Source organism: Pan troglodytes, chromosome 8 (genome assembly GCF_028858775.2).
Source record: "Pan troglodytes isolate AG18354 chromosome 8, NHGRI_mPanTro3-v2.0_pri, whole genome shotgun sequence".
Lineage (NCBI taxonomy): Eukaryota > Metazoa > Chordata > Mammalia > Primates > Hominidae > Pan > Pan troglodytes.
In genome coordinates, this window is record NC_072406.2 from 92,792,012 (window position 1) to 92,807,873 (window position 15,862).

Sequence of the window (15,862 nt, forward strand, 5' to 3'; positions counted from 1 at the left end):
TTTCAATGAGGAGTCAGGGTCAGCTGGAGTGAAGGGGGCTGGGATGTGGCCTCAGTCCAAGGTCGGCTTGTGGGGAGCAGCCAGTACCAAACAGTGCGATGAGCCCAGAGGGGTAGGTTGAGGCGGGGCATAGAGCCTGCTGTCTGCTGTGCCTGAGCCTGGGCTCTGCTGGAAGTCAGGGGAAGCTGCTCAAGGGTTTTAGGTGGGTGAGACACATAACATCGTCACTTTGGTATTACTGGTCGTTTTGGCATTTTAAAAGTCAAGTCCACAAAATAACGTGTTGGCAAGTGTTGGAGGAAAGAGACCCCTTGCACATTCTCTTAAAGCATGAAAATACAAATTAAAATAGAAGTACCCCATAATCTCAGCAACCCCATTACTGGGTATTTATTCAAAGGATATGAAATCAGTATGTCGAAGAGATATCTATACTGCCATGTTGATTGTAGCATTATTCACAATAGCCAAGATAGGGAATCAATGGAAGTGTTTGTTTATTTATTAATTTATTTTTGAAATAGAGCCTTGCTCTGTTTTCCAGGCTAGAGTGTAGTGGCATGATCATAGCTCACTGCAGCCTTGAATTCCTGGGCTCATGTGATTCTCTCACCTCAGCCTCTTGAGTAGCTGGGACCACAGGCATGTGCCACCATGCCCAACTAATTTTTTATGTTTTTGTAGATTCAGGGCCTTGCTATGTTGCCCAGGCTGGTTTTGAATTCCTGGGCTCAAGCGATCCTCCCACCTTGGCCTCCTAAAGTGCTGGTATTATAGGCATGAGCCACCACACCAGGCCTAACCTAAATGTCTATTAACAGTTGAATGGATAAAGAGATGTGGTGTATGTGCACAATGGAATAGTATTTGGCCTTTAAAAAGAATGAAATCCTGTCATTTGTGACAACATGGATGAACCTAGAGGACATTATGCTAAGTGAAATAAGTCAGGCACAGAAAGACAAATACCTCATGATCTCACTTAAATGTGGAATCTAAAAACATTGAACTTACAGAAGCAGAAAGTGGAATGGTGGTTACCGGGGCTGGGAGAGGCAGGCACTGGGGAGATGTTGGTCAAAGGACATAAAATTTCATTTAGACAGGAGGAATAAGTTCAAGAGATCTATTGTACAGCTTGGTAACTACAATTAATGATATATTATATACTTGAAAATTGCCAAGAGAGTTTCTGTTTGTTTGTTTGAGACGGGGTCTTGCTCTGTCACCCAGGCTAGAGTATGGTAGCATGATCACACATCACTGCAGCCTCGAACTTCTGGGTGCAAATGATCCTCTTGCCTCGGCCTCCCAAGTAGGTGTAGCATCTTCATGCCCAAGTTATTTTTAATTTTTTTGTGGAGATAGTTGTCTCCACAAAAAGTGTGGAGACAACAACATGGGCTATGTTGCCCAGGCTGATCTTGAACTACTGGGCTCAGGTGATCCTCCCACCTCAGTCTCCCAAAGTGCTGAGATTACAGGTGTGAGCTATTGTACCCAGCCAAGAGGGTAGATTTTTAAGTGTTCTTACCACAAAAAATATGTGAGGTAAAGCGTATGTTAATCTTAAGTAGATTGATTTAGCCATCCCACAGTGCATACATATATCAAAATGTCATGTACACCATAAATATATATAATTTTTATTCATCAATGAAAAAGTAATAAACGTTACAATAAAGATACTTGTTTAAAAGAAAAAAAGTTGAATCGTATATAATTTGACTGTAGTCTCCCACCCTAGTAACACTCCCCTCCTCTCCAACCCTAGCCCCGCTACCATATCAGCTTGAGGTGCTTGGAGTGGGGATGAGGGTGACATCTTCTGGTCCCTCTTCCTCCTAGGCCCTGGCCCTGCGTCTGGCCCCCCTTACTTATCTCCCTGCTGCAGCCTCTTTTAGGGCCCGGGTGTTCTGGTGTTGGGGCAGGGAGGTAGGTGAAGGACAGTGCCAACTTTTGAGGGATCCTGGACTTTCCCTTCCGGTCCTCTTTTGTCTGTCCCTACTTTTTTGCATGAAGCCCCCAAGGCCTTCTGGGGGGAAGCAGCGGGGTGCATCCTCCCTCTTGCATGGGCCAGTGTTTATTTTTCAGGTGTCCTGTGGCGAAAGGGCTCCTCACTTCCTTCCTTGTCTTACTCTTCTTCCTTTTCTGCTTGTAGAGCTTGGCTGGGGAGGGGTGGCTGGCTTGGATGCCTCTTGCTGTAAATCCTGGGCAAGGAGGAAATAGATGGCCCCTGGTTGCGCCAATTGTCTTTAAAGGGTGCAGCATTTGGCAGTGTGGTTGCCTCTGTGTCCTATGCCTTGGGCACAAGGGAAGTCTCGAGTGTGCCCTGTGAGGCAGGAGAGTGATGGGAGGGGAGCCTGACTGCGGCTCGCTCGAGAGTGGCTTCGGGGATTGGGGAGAAGTCACAGGTGTGCTGAGCCTCTCAGGGTCATGGAGATGGGCAGCCCAGCCACTCTGTCCCCATGCCTATCACCGATAGTGTGGAAAGGGTAAGTCCATGGGTGAGCAAAGGGACAATGTGTTGCAATTCACCTCTCCTCCAGAATAACAGATGCTAACAGGATCCAGCATCTCCACAGCTATTCTCTATGTATGAAATGAGTTTGAATACTTTATTCAACTTGAAAGTCATAACATACCTTCTAAGTATTTGGGTTATGATCATCTAAATGTCAAAGGACACTGGAGACCTTGAGGGCTTGGCTGAAAATTCCATAGCCAGGTTGGCAGAGGTCGGGGGTGGGGGTAATCCAGGTCTTCTGGCTTCCCCTCCTCTTCCCACCTACTTGCCTCTGGAACCTGTTCTACATCACCCCTCCTATATCACCCAGATGACAGCGGCTTCCTGAGAGCATTTCAGGGGATTGCTACCAGCATATTAACGACTCCAAGGCCAACCAGAATTCCAAATTGTGATGAAACCGCATTGTGTAGGAGTGCAAGTCCTTAGAAAGTTTTGATCTCTGAGCTGAAGTGAAGCTTGATTCTATGCCCCTATGAAGAAACTTTTTGCCTGGTGTCCACAGGTATTTGGAAGAAGTCTTTTTACTTTTTAAGGGAAACCCCTATTTTTAGGTGCTTATTTATGGTACTAGAGAAATAAGTGAGTTAGTCATCAGCAGCCATTCTGGACTAGTCTTTAAAGCAGGCCTCTTAAGGCTTTTCACAAGCCTGTTGACTTATATTTATAATCAATAATGCTATAATCACAGCTCACTACTAATTCCTTGCTTACCCAATTAATCCAAATCACCCTGGCTCAATGTGGAAGAAAGCATGCTCAACTCACGTCCTAGTAGAAACTCTGCCCCCAGGCTCACAGCGGGTGGCGCTGGGCCAAGATGCCCTCTCTGTGGAAGGAGGCATGTGCTTGGCCAGCCCTTGGGGCTCTTTCCTTCCTGCCACCCTGGACTGTGTGGATGGCATGTGCACTGAGCCACAGGGTGAGGGGCAGGGAGGAGTGGAGAATCGTGGGGGAGGCAGTCGCAGAACCTGCTGTGTTTTTTTGTTTTTTTCTATTTTAAATCAGGAATTATTAGCCGAGAAGATGCAGAAGCTCTCCTGGAGAACATGACTGAGGGAGCATTCCTGGTCCGGGTCAGTGAGAAAATCTGGGGTTACACCCTCTCCTACCGCCTGCAGAAAGGGTTCAAACACTTTCTTGTGGATGCTTCTGGGGATTTTTACAGCTTCCTGGGAGTGGACCCCAATCGCCATGCAACGCTCACGGATCTCGTTGATTTCCATAAGGTATCCCTCACAGGGATACTAATGGGGGGGAGGGGGAACTGGTGGAAATTGGAGCTGAAGAGAGAGCTAGAGCAAGAGAAGCAAGGCTGCTGGCTCTGGGCAGTGGGGCTGGAGGGTCTCAGAGATGTAGAGCATCAGGGCAGAAGAGACCAGAGGTTGTCCACACGGGGCCCGAGGGCCCACTGTTCTGCTCTCTGCTTCACTCTCTGGGGCATGCGGGCACCTCTCACCCTGGTCCTCAGGCCTCTTCTCACCTTGGGTACCTGAGTGCTCCCTCCTGTTAACACAAGGACTGGATGATCATCCCTTTCTCCAAGCCTGGGTCTCATCTCCAACTCATTCCCAAGAACGTCTCTCATGAGGACCTCCAAGCCAGACCTCTAGCAGCTTCTGAGAGTTAGCTGAAGTGCAGTAGGCAACCCTGTGATTAGAGAAGCTTTTCTAGTGGTGGAGTTACCATGTCTCTTATTTGAACTCCAGCTTAACCACTTAGTACATGTGTGACCTTGAGCCAGCACCTTAGTCTCACCAAACGTCAGCGTCCTAGCCAGGCAAATGGATGTGAATAATACTTAGCTCGGACCCTGTGAGCATTAAATGAAGTCAAGTACAGAGCAGCGCTTTGTGACTGTGAAGTGCTTATGGAAAGTCTTGTTTCTCAGCATTCTTTTTGTTATTTGTCCTCCTGCCATGGACCCTATATTGGAAAAGATGTTGTCTTCCAAGCAGTGTATGTAGTAAGAAGCAACGTTTATGTTCGTGTGGCCGTTGGCATCATTAGTAACTGGGAGAAAGCCAGAGGTGGAACTCAGTGACCTGGAAGGGCAGGACGAAGGATTCCGAGGGGCAGAGTGGTGGTAGCTCCAGCGTCCAACATCTAACCAAGCTTTGTGGGTATAGATGGTTTCACAGAATGACTTGACGGTCTCACTGGGGTTTTGGTATAATAGGGACTCTTAGGTTTGTATTGCTTTCTCTTTGTCTCTTCATGGAAGTCCCTAGAAATTCAGGGACAGCCCTTGACCTTATGAATAATACACATGGAGAATCACCCATTCACAGATACTCGGGCACTGAGTGTGGAGTACTGCCTGGAAACTGGACTAACCAGGATCAAGGTCGATTTCTATGTGTTGGGAAGAGCCTTCTAACAGAGGAAAGCGAAAGGGAGGGGATGTGAGGACATTGACACGTTCTCTGTGTCAAGCACTGATCCTATTGCTCTACATCCATGCTCTTATTTAATCTTACCAGTAGATCTGTGAGGGAGGCATCTTTTTATTTATTTATTTTATTCATTTTTTAATTATACTTTAGGTTCTAGGGTACATGTGCACAACCTGCAGGTTTGTTACATAGGTATACATGTGCCATGTTAGTTTACTGCACCCATTAACTCGTCATTTACATTAGGTATTTCTCCTAATGCTATCACTCCCCCTTCCCCCCACCGCACAACAGGCCCCAGTGTCTGATGTTCCCTGCCCTGTGTCCAAGTGTTCTCATTGTTCACTTCCCACCTATGAGTGAGAACATGCGGTGTTTGGTTTTCTGTCCTTGTGATAGTTTGCGAGAATGATGGTTTCCAGCTTCATCCATGTCCCTGCAAAGGACAGGAACTCATCCTTTTTTATGGCTGCATAGTATTCCATGGTGTGTATGTGCCACATTTTCTTAATCTAGTCTATCATTGATGGACATTCTGGTTGGTTCCAAGTCTTTGCTATTGTGAATAGTGCTGCAATAAACATACGTGTGCATGTGTCTTTATAGCAGCATGATTTATCATCCTTTGGGTATATACTCAGTAATGGGATCGCTGGGTCAAATGGTATTTCTAGTTCTAGATCCCTGAGGAATCGCCACACTGTTTTCAACAAAGGTTGAACTAGTTTACAGTCCCACCAACAGTGTAAAAGTGTTCCTATTTCTCCACATCCTCTCCAGCATCTGTTGTTTCATGACTTTTTAATGATCACCATTCTAACTGGCATGAGATGGTATCTCATTGTGGTTTTGATTTGCATTTCTCTGATGACCAGTGATGATGAGCATTTTTTCATGTGTCTGTTGGCTGCATAGATGTCTTCTTTTGAGAAATATCTGTTCATATCCTTTGCCCAATTTTTGATGGGATTGTTTGTTTTTTTTCTTGTAAATTTGTTTAAGTTCTCTGTAGATTCTGGATATTAGCCCTTTGTCAGATGGGTAGATTGCAAAAATTTTCTCCCTTGCCTGTTCACTCTGATGGTAGTTTCTTTTGCTATGCAGAAGCTCTTTAGTTCGATTAGATCCCATTTTTCTATTTTGGCTTTTGTTGCCATTGCTTTTGGTGTTTTAGTCATGAAGTCCTTGCCCATGCCTATGTCCTGAATGGTATTGCCTAGGTTTTCTTCTAGGGTTTTTATGGGTTTAGGTCTAATGTTTAAGTCTTTAATCCATCTTGAATTAATTTTTGTATAAGGTATAAGGAAGGGATCCAGTTTCAGCTTTCTACTTATGGCTAACCAGTTTTCCCAGCACCATTTATTAAATAGGGAATCTTTTCCCCATTTCTTGTTTTTGTCAGGTTTGTCAAAGATCAGATGGTTGTAGATATGTGGTGTTATTTCTGAGGCCTCTGTTCTGTTCCATTGGTCTATATCTCTGTTTTGGTACCAGTACCATGCTGTTTTGGTTACTGTAGCCTTGTAGTATAGTTTGAAGTCAGGTAGCGTGATGCCTCCAGCTTTGTTCTTTTGCTTAGGATTGTCTTGGCAATGCAGGCTCTTTTTTGGTTCCATATGAACTTTAAAGTCGTTTTTTCCAATTCTGTGAAGAAAGTCGTTGGTAGCTTTATGGGGATGGCATTGAATCTATAAATTACCTTGGGCAGTATGGCCATTTTCATGATATTGATTCTTTCTATCCATGAGCATGGAATGTTCTTCCATTTGTGTCCTCTTTTATTTTGTTGAGCAGTGGTTTTGAGTTCTCCTTGAAGAGGTCCTTCACATCCCTTGTAAATTGGATTCCTAGGTATTTTATTCTCTTCGTAGCAATTATGAATGGGAGTTCACTCATGATTTGGCTCTCTGTTTTGTCTGTTATTGGTGTATAGGAATGCTTGTGATCTTTGCACATTGATTTTGTATCCTGAGACTTTGCTGAAGTTGCTTATCAGCTTAAGGAGATTTTGGGCTGAGATGATGGGGTTTTCTAAATATACAGTCATGTCATCTGCAAACAGGAACAATTTGACTTCCTCTTTTCCTAATTGAATACCCTTTATTTCTTTCTCCTGCCTGATTGCCCTGGCCAGAACTTCCAACACTATATTGAATTGTAGTGGTGAGAGAGGGCATCCCTGTTTTGTGCCAGTTTTTAAAGGGAATGCTTCCAGTTTTTGCCCATTCAGTATGATATTGGCTGTGGGTTTGTCATAAATAGCTCTTATTATTTTGAGATATGTTCCATCAGTACCTAGTTTATTGAGAGTTTTTAGCATGAAGGGCTGCTGAATTTTGTCAAAGGCCTTTTCTGCATCTATTGTGATAATCATGTGGTTTTTGTCATTGGTTCTGTTTATGTGATGGATTACATTTATTGATTTGCATATGTTGAACCAGCCTTGCATCCCAGGGATGAAGCTGACTTGATCGTGGTGGATAAGCTTTTTGATGTGCTGCTGGATTCAGTTTGCCAGTATTTTATTGAGGATTTTCCCATCGATGTTCATCACGGATATTGGTCTAAAATTCTCTGTTTTTGTTGTGTCTCTGCCAGGCTTTGGTATCAGGATGACGTTGGCCTCATAAAATGAGTTAGAGAGGATTCCCTCTTTTTCTGCTGATTGGAATAGTTTCAGAAGGAATGGTACCAGCTCCTCTTTGTACCTCTGGTAGAATTTAGCTGTGAATCCGTGTGGTCCTGGACTTTTTTTGGTTGGTAGTCTATTAATTATTGCCTCAATTTCAGAGCCTGTTATTGGTCTATTCAGTGATTCAACTTCTTCCTGGTTTAGTCTTGGGAGGGTGTATGTGTCTAGGAATTTATCCATTTCTTCTAGATTTTCTAGTTTATTTGCATAGAGGTGTTTATAGTATTCTCTGACGGTAGTTTGTATTTCTGTTGGATCGGTGGTGATATCCCCTTTATCATTTTTTATTGCGTCTATTTGATTATTCTCTCTTTTCTTTATTAGTCCTGCTAGTGGTCTATCAATTTTGTTGATCTTTTCAAAAAACCAGCTCCTGGATTCATTGATTTTTTGAAGGGTTTTTTGTGTGTCTATCTCCTTCAGTTCTGCTCTGATCTTAGTTATTTCTTGCCTTCTGCTAGCTTTTGAATTTGTTTGCTCTTGCTTCTCTAGTTCTTTTTGTTGTGATGTTAAGGTGTTGATTTAGATCTTTCCTGCTTTCTCTTGTGGGCATTTAGTGCTATAAATTTCCGTCTACACACTGCTTTAAATGTGTCCCAGAGATTCTGGTACGTTGTGTCTTTGTTCTCATTGGTTTCAAAGAACAACTTTATGTCTGCCTTCTTTTCGTTAGGTACCCAGTAGTCATTCAGGAGCAGGTTGTTCAGGTTCCATGTAGTTGTGCAGTTTTGAGTCAGTTTCTTAGTCTTGAGTTCTAATTTGATTGCACTGTGGTCTGAGAGACAGTTTGTTGTGATTTCTGTTCTTTTACATTTGCTGAGGAGTGCTTTACTTCCAACTGTGTGGTCAATTTTGGAATAAGTGAGATGTGGTGCTGAGAAGAATGTATATTCTGTTGATTTGGGGTGGAGAGTTCTGTAGATGTCTATTAGGCCTGCTTGGTGCAGAGCTGAGTTCAAGTCCTGGATATCCTTATTAACCTTCTGTCTCATTGATCTGTCTAATATTGACAGGGGGTGTTAAAGTCTCCCATTATTATTGTGTGGGAGTTTAAGTCTCTTTGTAGGTCTCTAAGGGCTTGCTTTATCTGGGTGCTCCTGTATTGGGTGCATATAAATTTAGGACAGTTAGCTCTTCTTGTTGAATTGATCCCTTTACCATTATGTAATGGCCTTCTTTGTCTCTTTTGATCTTTGTTGGTTTAAAGTCTGTTTTATCAGAGACTAGGATTGCAACCCCTGCTTTTTTTTGCTTTCCATTTGCTTGGTAGATCGTCCTTCATCTCTTTATTTTGAGCCTATGTGTGTCTCTGCATGTGAGATGGGTCTCCTGAATACAGCACACTGATGGGTCTTGATCTTTATCCAATTTGCCAGTCTGTGTCTTTTAATTGGGGCATTTAGTCCATTTACATTTAAGGTTAATATTGTTATGTGTGAATTTGATCCTGTCATTATGATGTTCGCTGGTTATTTGGTTATTTTGCCTGTTAGTTGATGCAGTTTCTTCCTAGCATCGATGGTCTTTATAATTAGGGATGTTTTTGCAGTGGTCGGTACTGGTTGTTCCTTTCCATGTTTAGTGCTTCCTTCAGGAGCTCTTTTAGGGCAGGCCTGGTGGTGACAAAATCTCTCAGCATTTGCTTGTGTGTAAAGTATTTTATTTCTCCTTCACTTATGAAGCTTAGTTTGACTGGATATGCAATTCTGGGTTGAAAATTCTTTTGTTTAAGAATGTTGAATATTGGCCCCCACTCTCTTCTGGCTTATAGAGTTTCTGCCTAGAGATCAGCTGTTAGTCTGATGGGTTTCCCTTTGAGGTTAACCCGACCTTTCTCTCCCGCTGCCCTTAACATTTTTTCCTTCATTTCAACCTTGGTGAATCTGACAATTATGTGTCTTGGGGTTGCTCTTCACGGGGAGTATCTTTGTGGTGTTCTCTGTATTTCTTGAATTTGAATGTTGGCCTGCCTTGCTAGGTTGGGGAAGTTCTCCTGGATAATATCCTGAAGAGTGTTTTCCAACTTGGTTCCATTCTCCTCGTCACTTTCAGGCACACCAATCAGACGTAGATTTGGTCTTCTCATATAATCCCATATTTCTTGGAGGCTTTGTTCGTTTCTTTTTACTCTTTTTTCTCTAAATTTCTCTTCTCGCTTTATTTCATTAATTTGATCTTCAATCACTGATACCCTTTCTTCCACTTGATCGAATTGGCTATTGAAGCTTGTGCATGCGTCACACAGTTCTCACACCATGAGTTTCAGCTCCATCAGGTCATTTAAGGTTTTCTCTACACTGTTTATTCTAGTTAGCCATTCGTCTAATCTTTTTTCAAGGTTTTTAGCTTCCTTGCGATGGGTTCAAACATCCTCCTTTAGCTCAGGGAAATTTATTATTACTGACCTTCTGAAGCCTACTTCTGTCAACTCGTCAAAGTCGTTCTTCCTCCAGCTTTGTTCTGTTGCTGCTGAGGAGCTGTGATCCTTTAGAGGAGAAGAGGCGCTCTGGTTTTTAGAATTTTCAGCTTTTCTGCTCTGGTTTCTCCCCATCTTTGTGGTTTTATCTACCTTTGGTTACGATATTGGTGACCTACAGATGGGGTTTTGGTGTGGATGTCCTTTTTGTTGATGTTGATGCTATTCCTTTCTGTTTGTTAGTTTTCCTTCTAACACTCAGGTCCCTCAGCTGCAGGTCTGTTGGAGTTTGCTGGAGGTCCACTCCAGACCCTCTTTGCCTGGGTATCACCAGCAGAGGCTGCAGAACGGCAAATATTGCTGCCTGATCCTTCCTCTCGAAGTTTCATCCCAGAGGGGCACCTGCCTGTATGAGGTGTCAGTCAGCCCCTACTGGGAGGTGTCTTCCAGTTAGGCTACACAGGGGTCAGGTATCCACTTGAGGAGGCAGTCTGTCTGTTCTCAGAGCTCAAACACCATGCTGGGAGAACCACTGCTCTCTTCAGAGCTGTCAGACAGGGACGTTTAAGTGCAGAAGTTTCTGCTGCCATTTGTTCAGCTATGCCCTGCTCACAGAGGTGGAGTCTACAGAGGCAGCAGGCCTTGCTGAGCTGTGGTGGGCTCCACCCAGTTCGAGCTTCCCCATCCACTTTGTTTACCTACTCAAGCCCAGCAATGGCAGACGCCTGAGGGAGGCATCTTAACCCCATTCCACAGATTAGGAAACCAGGGCTAAGTTTTCATGGTTAGGACCAAGAGTTAAGCCTCAGGCTGTTTGCCTCTAAAGAATGTACTTTTTCCACTAAACCATATTGTTTGCTTTTCCTGTATAATAGAAGCTGCTTTAGCAATGATGAGCTCCTTGTCCCTGGAAGTGTTTCAAGCAAAGGATAAATGCTCCTCACTCAGGACAGATTCCAGAGAAAGGCTAGACCAGAGATCTCTGAAGATCTTTATTCTCTTCCAAATCAAAACCTTTGAGACTCACAGTTTCATTTCTAACACTAAGGAGAGATATCATTTATGCCAATGTGGAGATCTGGTGGCCAACTTCTATCAATTAAAATTTTAATTACACAATTAGTTCATGATTACATTCTAAGAAAAATCAAATACAATACAAAGTGAAAGCCTCATTCATTTCAAGTCTCTATTTCTGTCCTCTACTTTGATTATCAATTTGCCATGTATCTTATCTAAGTATCTCCTGAGCAGTAACATAAAAACTTATGTATGTTTTTATGAGAAATCAACTCTTCGGGTCACTGTAAGGTTTTAATGAAACATCACTGTGTGAAGTGCTGAAACAATATACCTGACACTTGTAATTTCAGGACATGCTGGCTGTCATTCAGATATATCTATGAGCTCTTCCTATGTTAATCAGTATACCAAACCTTGTAAATGCCATGTGGAATTCCATGGTATGGATGCATATTACAGTTTAACTACCCATTCTCCTTTTGATGGCCACTTATCTGGCTTCTGATTTTTCATGATCTTGAACAGTGCTGTAGAGACTTCCCTGTGTGTCACTATGGATACATGTGCAGTATTTCTCTAGGATGGGTCCTGGAACTGGAATTGCTGGAGAGAAGAGTATGCACATTTTAATTAGAAAAGATCTGCCAGATTGCCCTCCAAAAATATGGCGCCAGTTCAGTCTCCTGCCAAAACTATATGCGGCTGTTTCCCCGCACTGCTGCCAACACTGGGGCCTATCAATCATTTCATTTTTCTCCATCAGATGGGCAGACAATCTACTGTGGTTTAGTTTGCATTTGTCTGATTACCACTGATGCTGAGGATCTTTTCACACGTTTCACGGCCACTTGGATTTCTTCTGTGAATCATCCTTTCGTATTCTTTGTCCATTTTTCTATTAGGATGTGTCTTTCTTTTTGATGTGACATTTCTTTCAGCTGCTGAATTGCTCTTTAGTTATGAGTATTCTGCTTTTCAGTTCTTCTACTGAAATTTTTTCCTTTTAATTTAAATGGTCATGCTTTTGGTTTCCAGGTTCTTTAAGTGGTTCTTTTTTTTTTTTTTTTAAATAATGCCCATTCTCGTTTCATGGATGACTTATTTCTTATTCCGCTGAGGAGAGATTAATGCACATCTCTTAAAGCCTCTTCTGTTTGCTTTATAGACTTGATATTTTCCTGGAAATCATTTCTATTGTTGAGTTCAGCCTCTTTCTTTTATGGTTATAATTTTGCTTAAATGCCTATAAATTTTAGGCTATGAAGCGATCTTCCAACTTAAAATTTTCTGTCTATCATGAGTGGATACAGTCTAGTTTCCCAAATTCAGTGTCTTCATGCTGTAGGGGTTGGAGTTGACCGTGAGTGGCTCATCTTTTGGGCATGGGACTGTCTGAACTTTTTGGGTCTCTCGGGGCTTCCAAGGAACTGTGTGCATCTCCTCATTCCCTGACCTGCTTGAGGCAAACACCTACTGGAGTCCCTCAACTCTTCCTCGGCTTGCTGTAACTGGTGTCCCACATTGACTCCTCTGACAAGCCCCTCCTGCATGTCTTTTGTTTTTCAGGGATTCTTGAATATGTTTCACTTTGTCGATGACAAAGTTTTTTTTTTCCAGTACTTTTTATGAATTTATTTCTTTTTAAAGGCAGCTCTTTTTTCCTGTCACTTCTAGAAATCTGAATGAGAGGAGACAAATGCATATTCTTAGTTTCTCTGTCTTGAACCACTCTCTCTCTCTCATAGATGTGTATTTCCCTGTCTTGATTATAAGTGGATTTTCCTTTTTTTTCTGTTTTAGGAGGAAATTATCACTGTTTCAGGAGGAGAGTTACTTCAGGAACCCTGCGGACAGAGGGACAGCCCACCAGACTACCATCTGTTGTTTGAATAATTTTTTTCCTTATCAATTGGATTCATTTTGGTATCCTGTTTTTGAACTCAGCTTAAGAACTTCTCATCTCAAATCCTATGGCCTTCTGGAAGATCCACCACTATCCAAAGGAAAAAGTAGATTAATATGTCTCAAGGGATATGACATCTATGGCATAGGGCTACTGGTCTCATCCCAGCAATCAGGACAGAAATTGCTAATAGCTCATGCAACTCTTTCATGAAGAGCTTAGCTATGACCTTAGAAGACAAAGCCTGTTTGTCATGGCTTCTGTAAACCGAGCTCTTACAGTGCGTGGACCATGTTTTAATAATCCAAAATAATTCCAGTGCCGAACCCTGAATTTAACATATGGTAGACATTCAGTAAATGTTTGTTGAATGAATGCATGTCTTCTAAAAGTTTTCCAACACAAATTAGCAGTGGTTTCTTGTAAATTATTTCCTACTCGCCACTCTATAAAATCATGGCAATAATAGAAGATTATGAAGGATTTCTATGGAGGACATAAATGCTGCATCTTTCATAATCTCCATTATTACCCTCATTGATATTATCATTGGAATTATCTAAGGTGAGCCCCAGTTTCCAGAGCAGCTGATTGACACTGTCCTGCCTTCCTTATTTAACCTCTTCTTTTGCCACTCGCCTTTATCTTTGAATCATATTTTGGCCTTGGTTTTGCAATGGTTTTATGTAATCCTACAGATGTCTTCAAGACCTGGGGTGAGTTATAAATGCAAGAATGGTTTTTAGAAATCTGATGAGGCCTCTGCTCTCTGGGATGTGGCCCTCTCTATGCAGGTTGCTCCAATGATTAGCTCTGTCCTCATTGTCCTTTTAATTCCCTTGTCAACTTAATCTCAGTATGTTGCTTATATTAACAAGAAGAGTCACCCAATAACTCCTCGATAACTCTCAGTGATGGTATCTGTTGGTGCATACTTGTGTTCCACAGTTATGGCCATATACACAGAGGTAGTATATGATGAAGAGAAGATTACAGTCTTTACAGTCAAGAAGACTTGGGTTCATATCCTCACCCTGGAACTTACTAGCATTATAATGCTTGCAGCATTGTGTTTGGTGAGAGGAAAAGAATGAATGGATTCTAGGAATGTTAGGGAACGATTTACTTTACCTGATGGCTGTATCAAACATCTATGCCCCACTTCTTCTCTTGCCTCACCTATTCCTTAGATTCTTGGTCACTTCTCTACCACAAGCCACCAGCACTATAACCAGTTTTGCGTGGGTTCTGCTCTTCCTCCCTATGTTGATCAGTGTCATGTGAGCATAAGCCAATGGTAGCTTGCCACATGCCCCATCTCCCGTTGCTGCAGAGGCATAAGACAGAAGAGATGGGAAGTGAATGCCCCATGTGGTGAATCTGGGATGAATGGGAGTCCTAGGCTGGTAGATCGTTTTTCCTCCTTCTTCCTCCTGGAGGAAGGAGTCTTCCTCTGAGAGTCATCTGTTTGTATGGTCTTTTAGAAGACAGTCCTGTAAGATCGAGCAACCAGTCATGATGAAACCAAGTGGTGGCCGGATCAGTATGACACCCTGCTGCCCCCGTTTTTAATTCTTCTCTGCCTTGCCCTGCTCTCTCCTGTTGCTCTGGGATTGCACTTCTGAATGAAGTAGCAGCTCATAAGCTTTTGCCACAGGCTCTGTCTTTTGGGGAATCCAGGATAAGAACCCATCATACAGAAGTGTTCAATAATATCAATTTTGCAACTCACTCAGCTCCATGGCTTCCCCCGGTCTGCCTGTCTCGCTACATGCATAGTGAAATGATGGAAGGAATCTGCTTTCTGAACTCTAATGTGCCTTCATTGATTATCATTAAAATTATCATTAAAATTGCCTTATTTCTATGGACTCAGAGGAATGATGTTTTAGTTTTGGCTCTCTGATTTACCAACTATGTGACTTTGTCCAAGTCATTTAACTTCAGTAAACCTCGGTATGACTGAAAAGGGAGTTTTCTGTATGGCTGTCACTAGGTTTTTTTGTGGGTTAGTTAAATGATAAACATGAAAGCTCTGTCCAAATGAAAAAGGTATTTCTAACAACAACCACAATAACAATAACAACTTAGTGCTTAGCCCATGATGTATCAGGGGATATGATGTGATGATTTTCAAGGTGTTGGAGGAAACTTCTGTTCCAAGAACTCCCAGCAGCTTTGAAAGCAGACTGAGATGGGTTGAGACCCTGAATCCCTGGGCTGTTGTTCCTGTCACCCCTAATTAATATGTGAGAGACAACAGCTGGGTTTTCCATCCCTAACACATTTATTTCATTTTATTTGGGGCCTGCAATTTCTGCATGTCTCATATATTTTAGGTTTTACCTTTTTACCTGGCTTTAAAATAAATCCCTTGTAAGTTGTCCTGCAAATGAAATTACTGTCTGGAAAACTGCAATTTCATCTTGAGAGTTTTATTATGCTAATAAATGTCAGGATTCTCATATAAAGGAGTTGCCTTTTTTTTCCCTGAGCCCTACAAATATAATAAAAAACAGCTGGTCAGCTCCAAGACTCAGGAAAGGAAAAATTTACAATCTATAACTAGAAAGAGAAGTTGTAAAAAAAAAACACTATGCAACTTAATGGAAAATAAATTTCAAGGAATGAAAGGATAACTTGGAGTACAGATTTGGGGAGATCCTTGTGTGGCAGAAGTATTTTTAGGGACCATCTAAGGGGCATGAGCTGAGAGGTTATGGAGAGTGTTCCCCAGGAGGGGAACATGGGCTTGAAGACCTGGGAGCCTGGGGCATTTGTCCCCCTTTTGTCCCTTTGATCATTATTCTCAGGACTAAATTGCGATCCTAGATGAATTTCTGTATTCTTTGGACTACAGTTTCTTATGTCAAATTAGGTGAACATTGCCTATTTCAGAGGGTGG

The 15,862-nt window shown here is 42.4% G+C and overlaps 1 protein-coding gene across 2 annotated transcripts in view; it reads left to right on the forward strand.

Moving 5' to 3' along the window:
* SH2D4B (SH2 domain containing 4B) overlaps positions 1 to 14,824 on the forward strand; it is a 107,225-nt gene extending 92,401 nt beyond the window's left edge. The window contains exons 7-8 of one of the 2 annotated variants that reach the window (XM_054659754.2): positions 3,536 to 3,756; positions 12,855 to 14,824. In XM_054659754.2, coding sequence (XP_054515729.2) covers positions 3,536 to 3,756; positions 12,855 to 12,947 — 314 coding nt within the window. In that variant the 3' untranslated portion in view covers positions 12,948 to 14,824. The remainder of the gene's footprint in view (positions 1 to 3,535; positions 3,757 to 12,854) is intronic. The other variant, XM_001153936.7, reaches the window with a different exon arrangement.
* Positions 14,825 to 15,862: the final 1,038 nt, after the last annotated feature.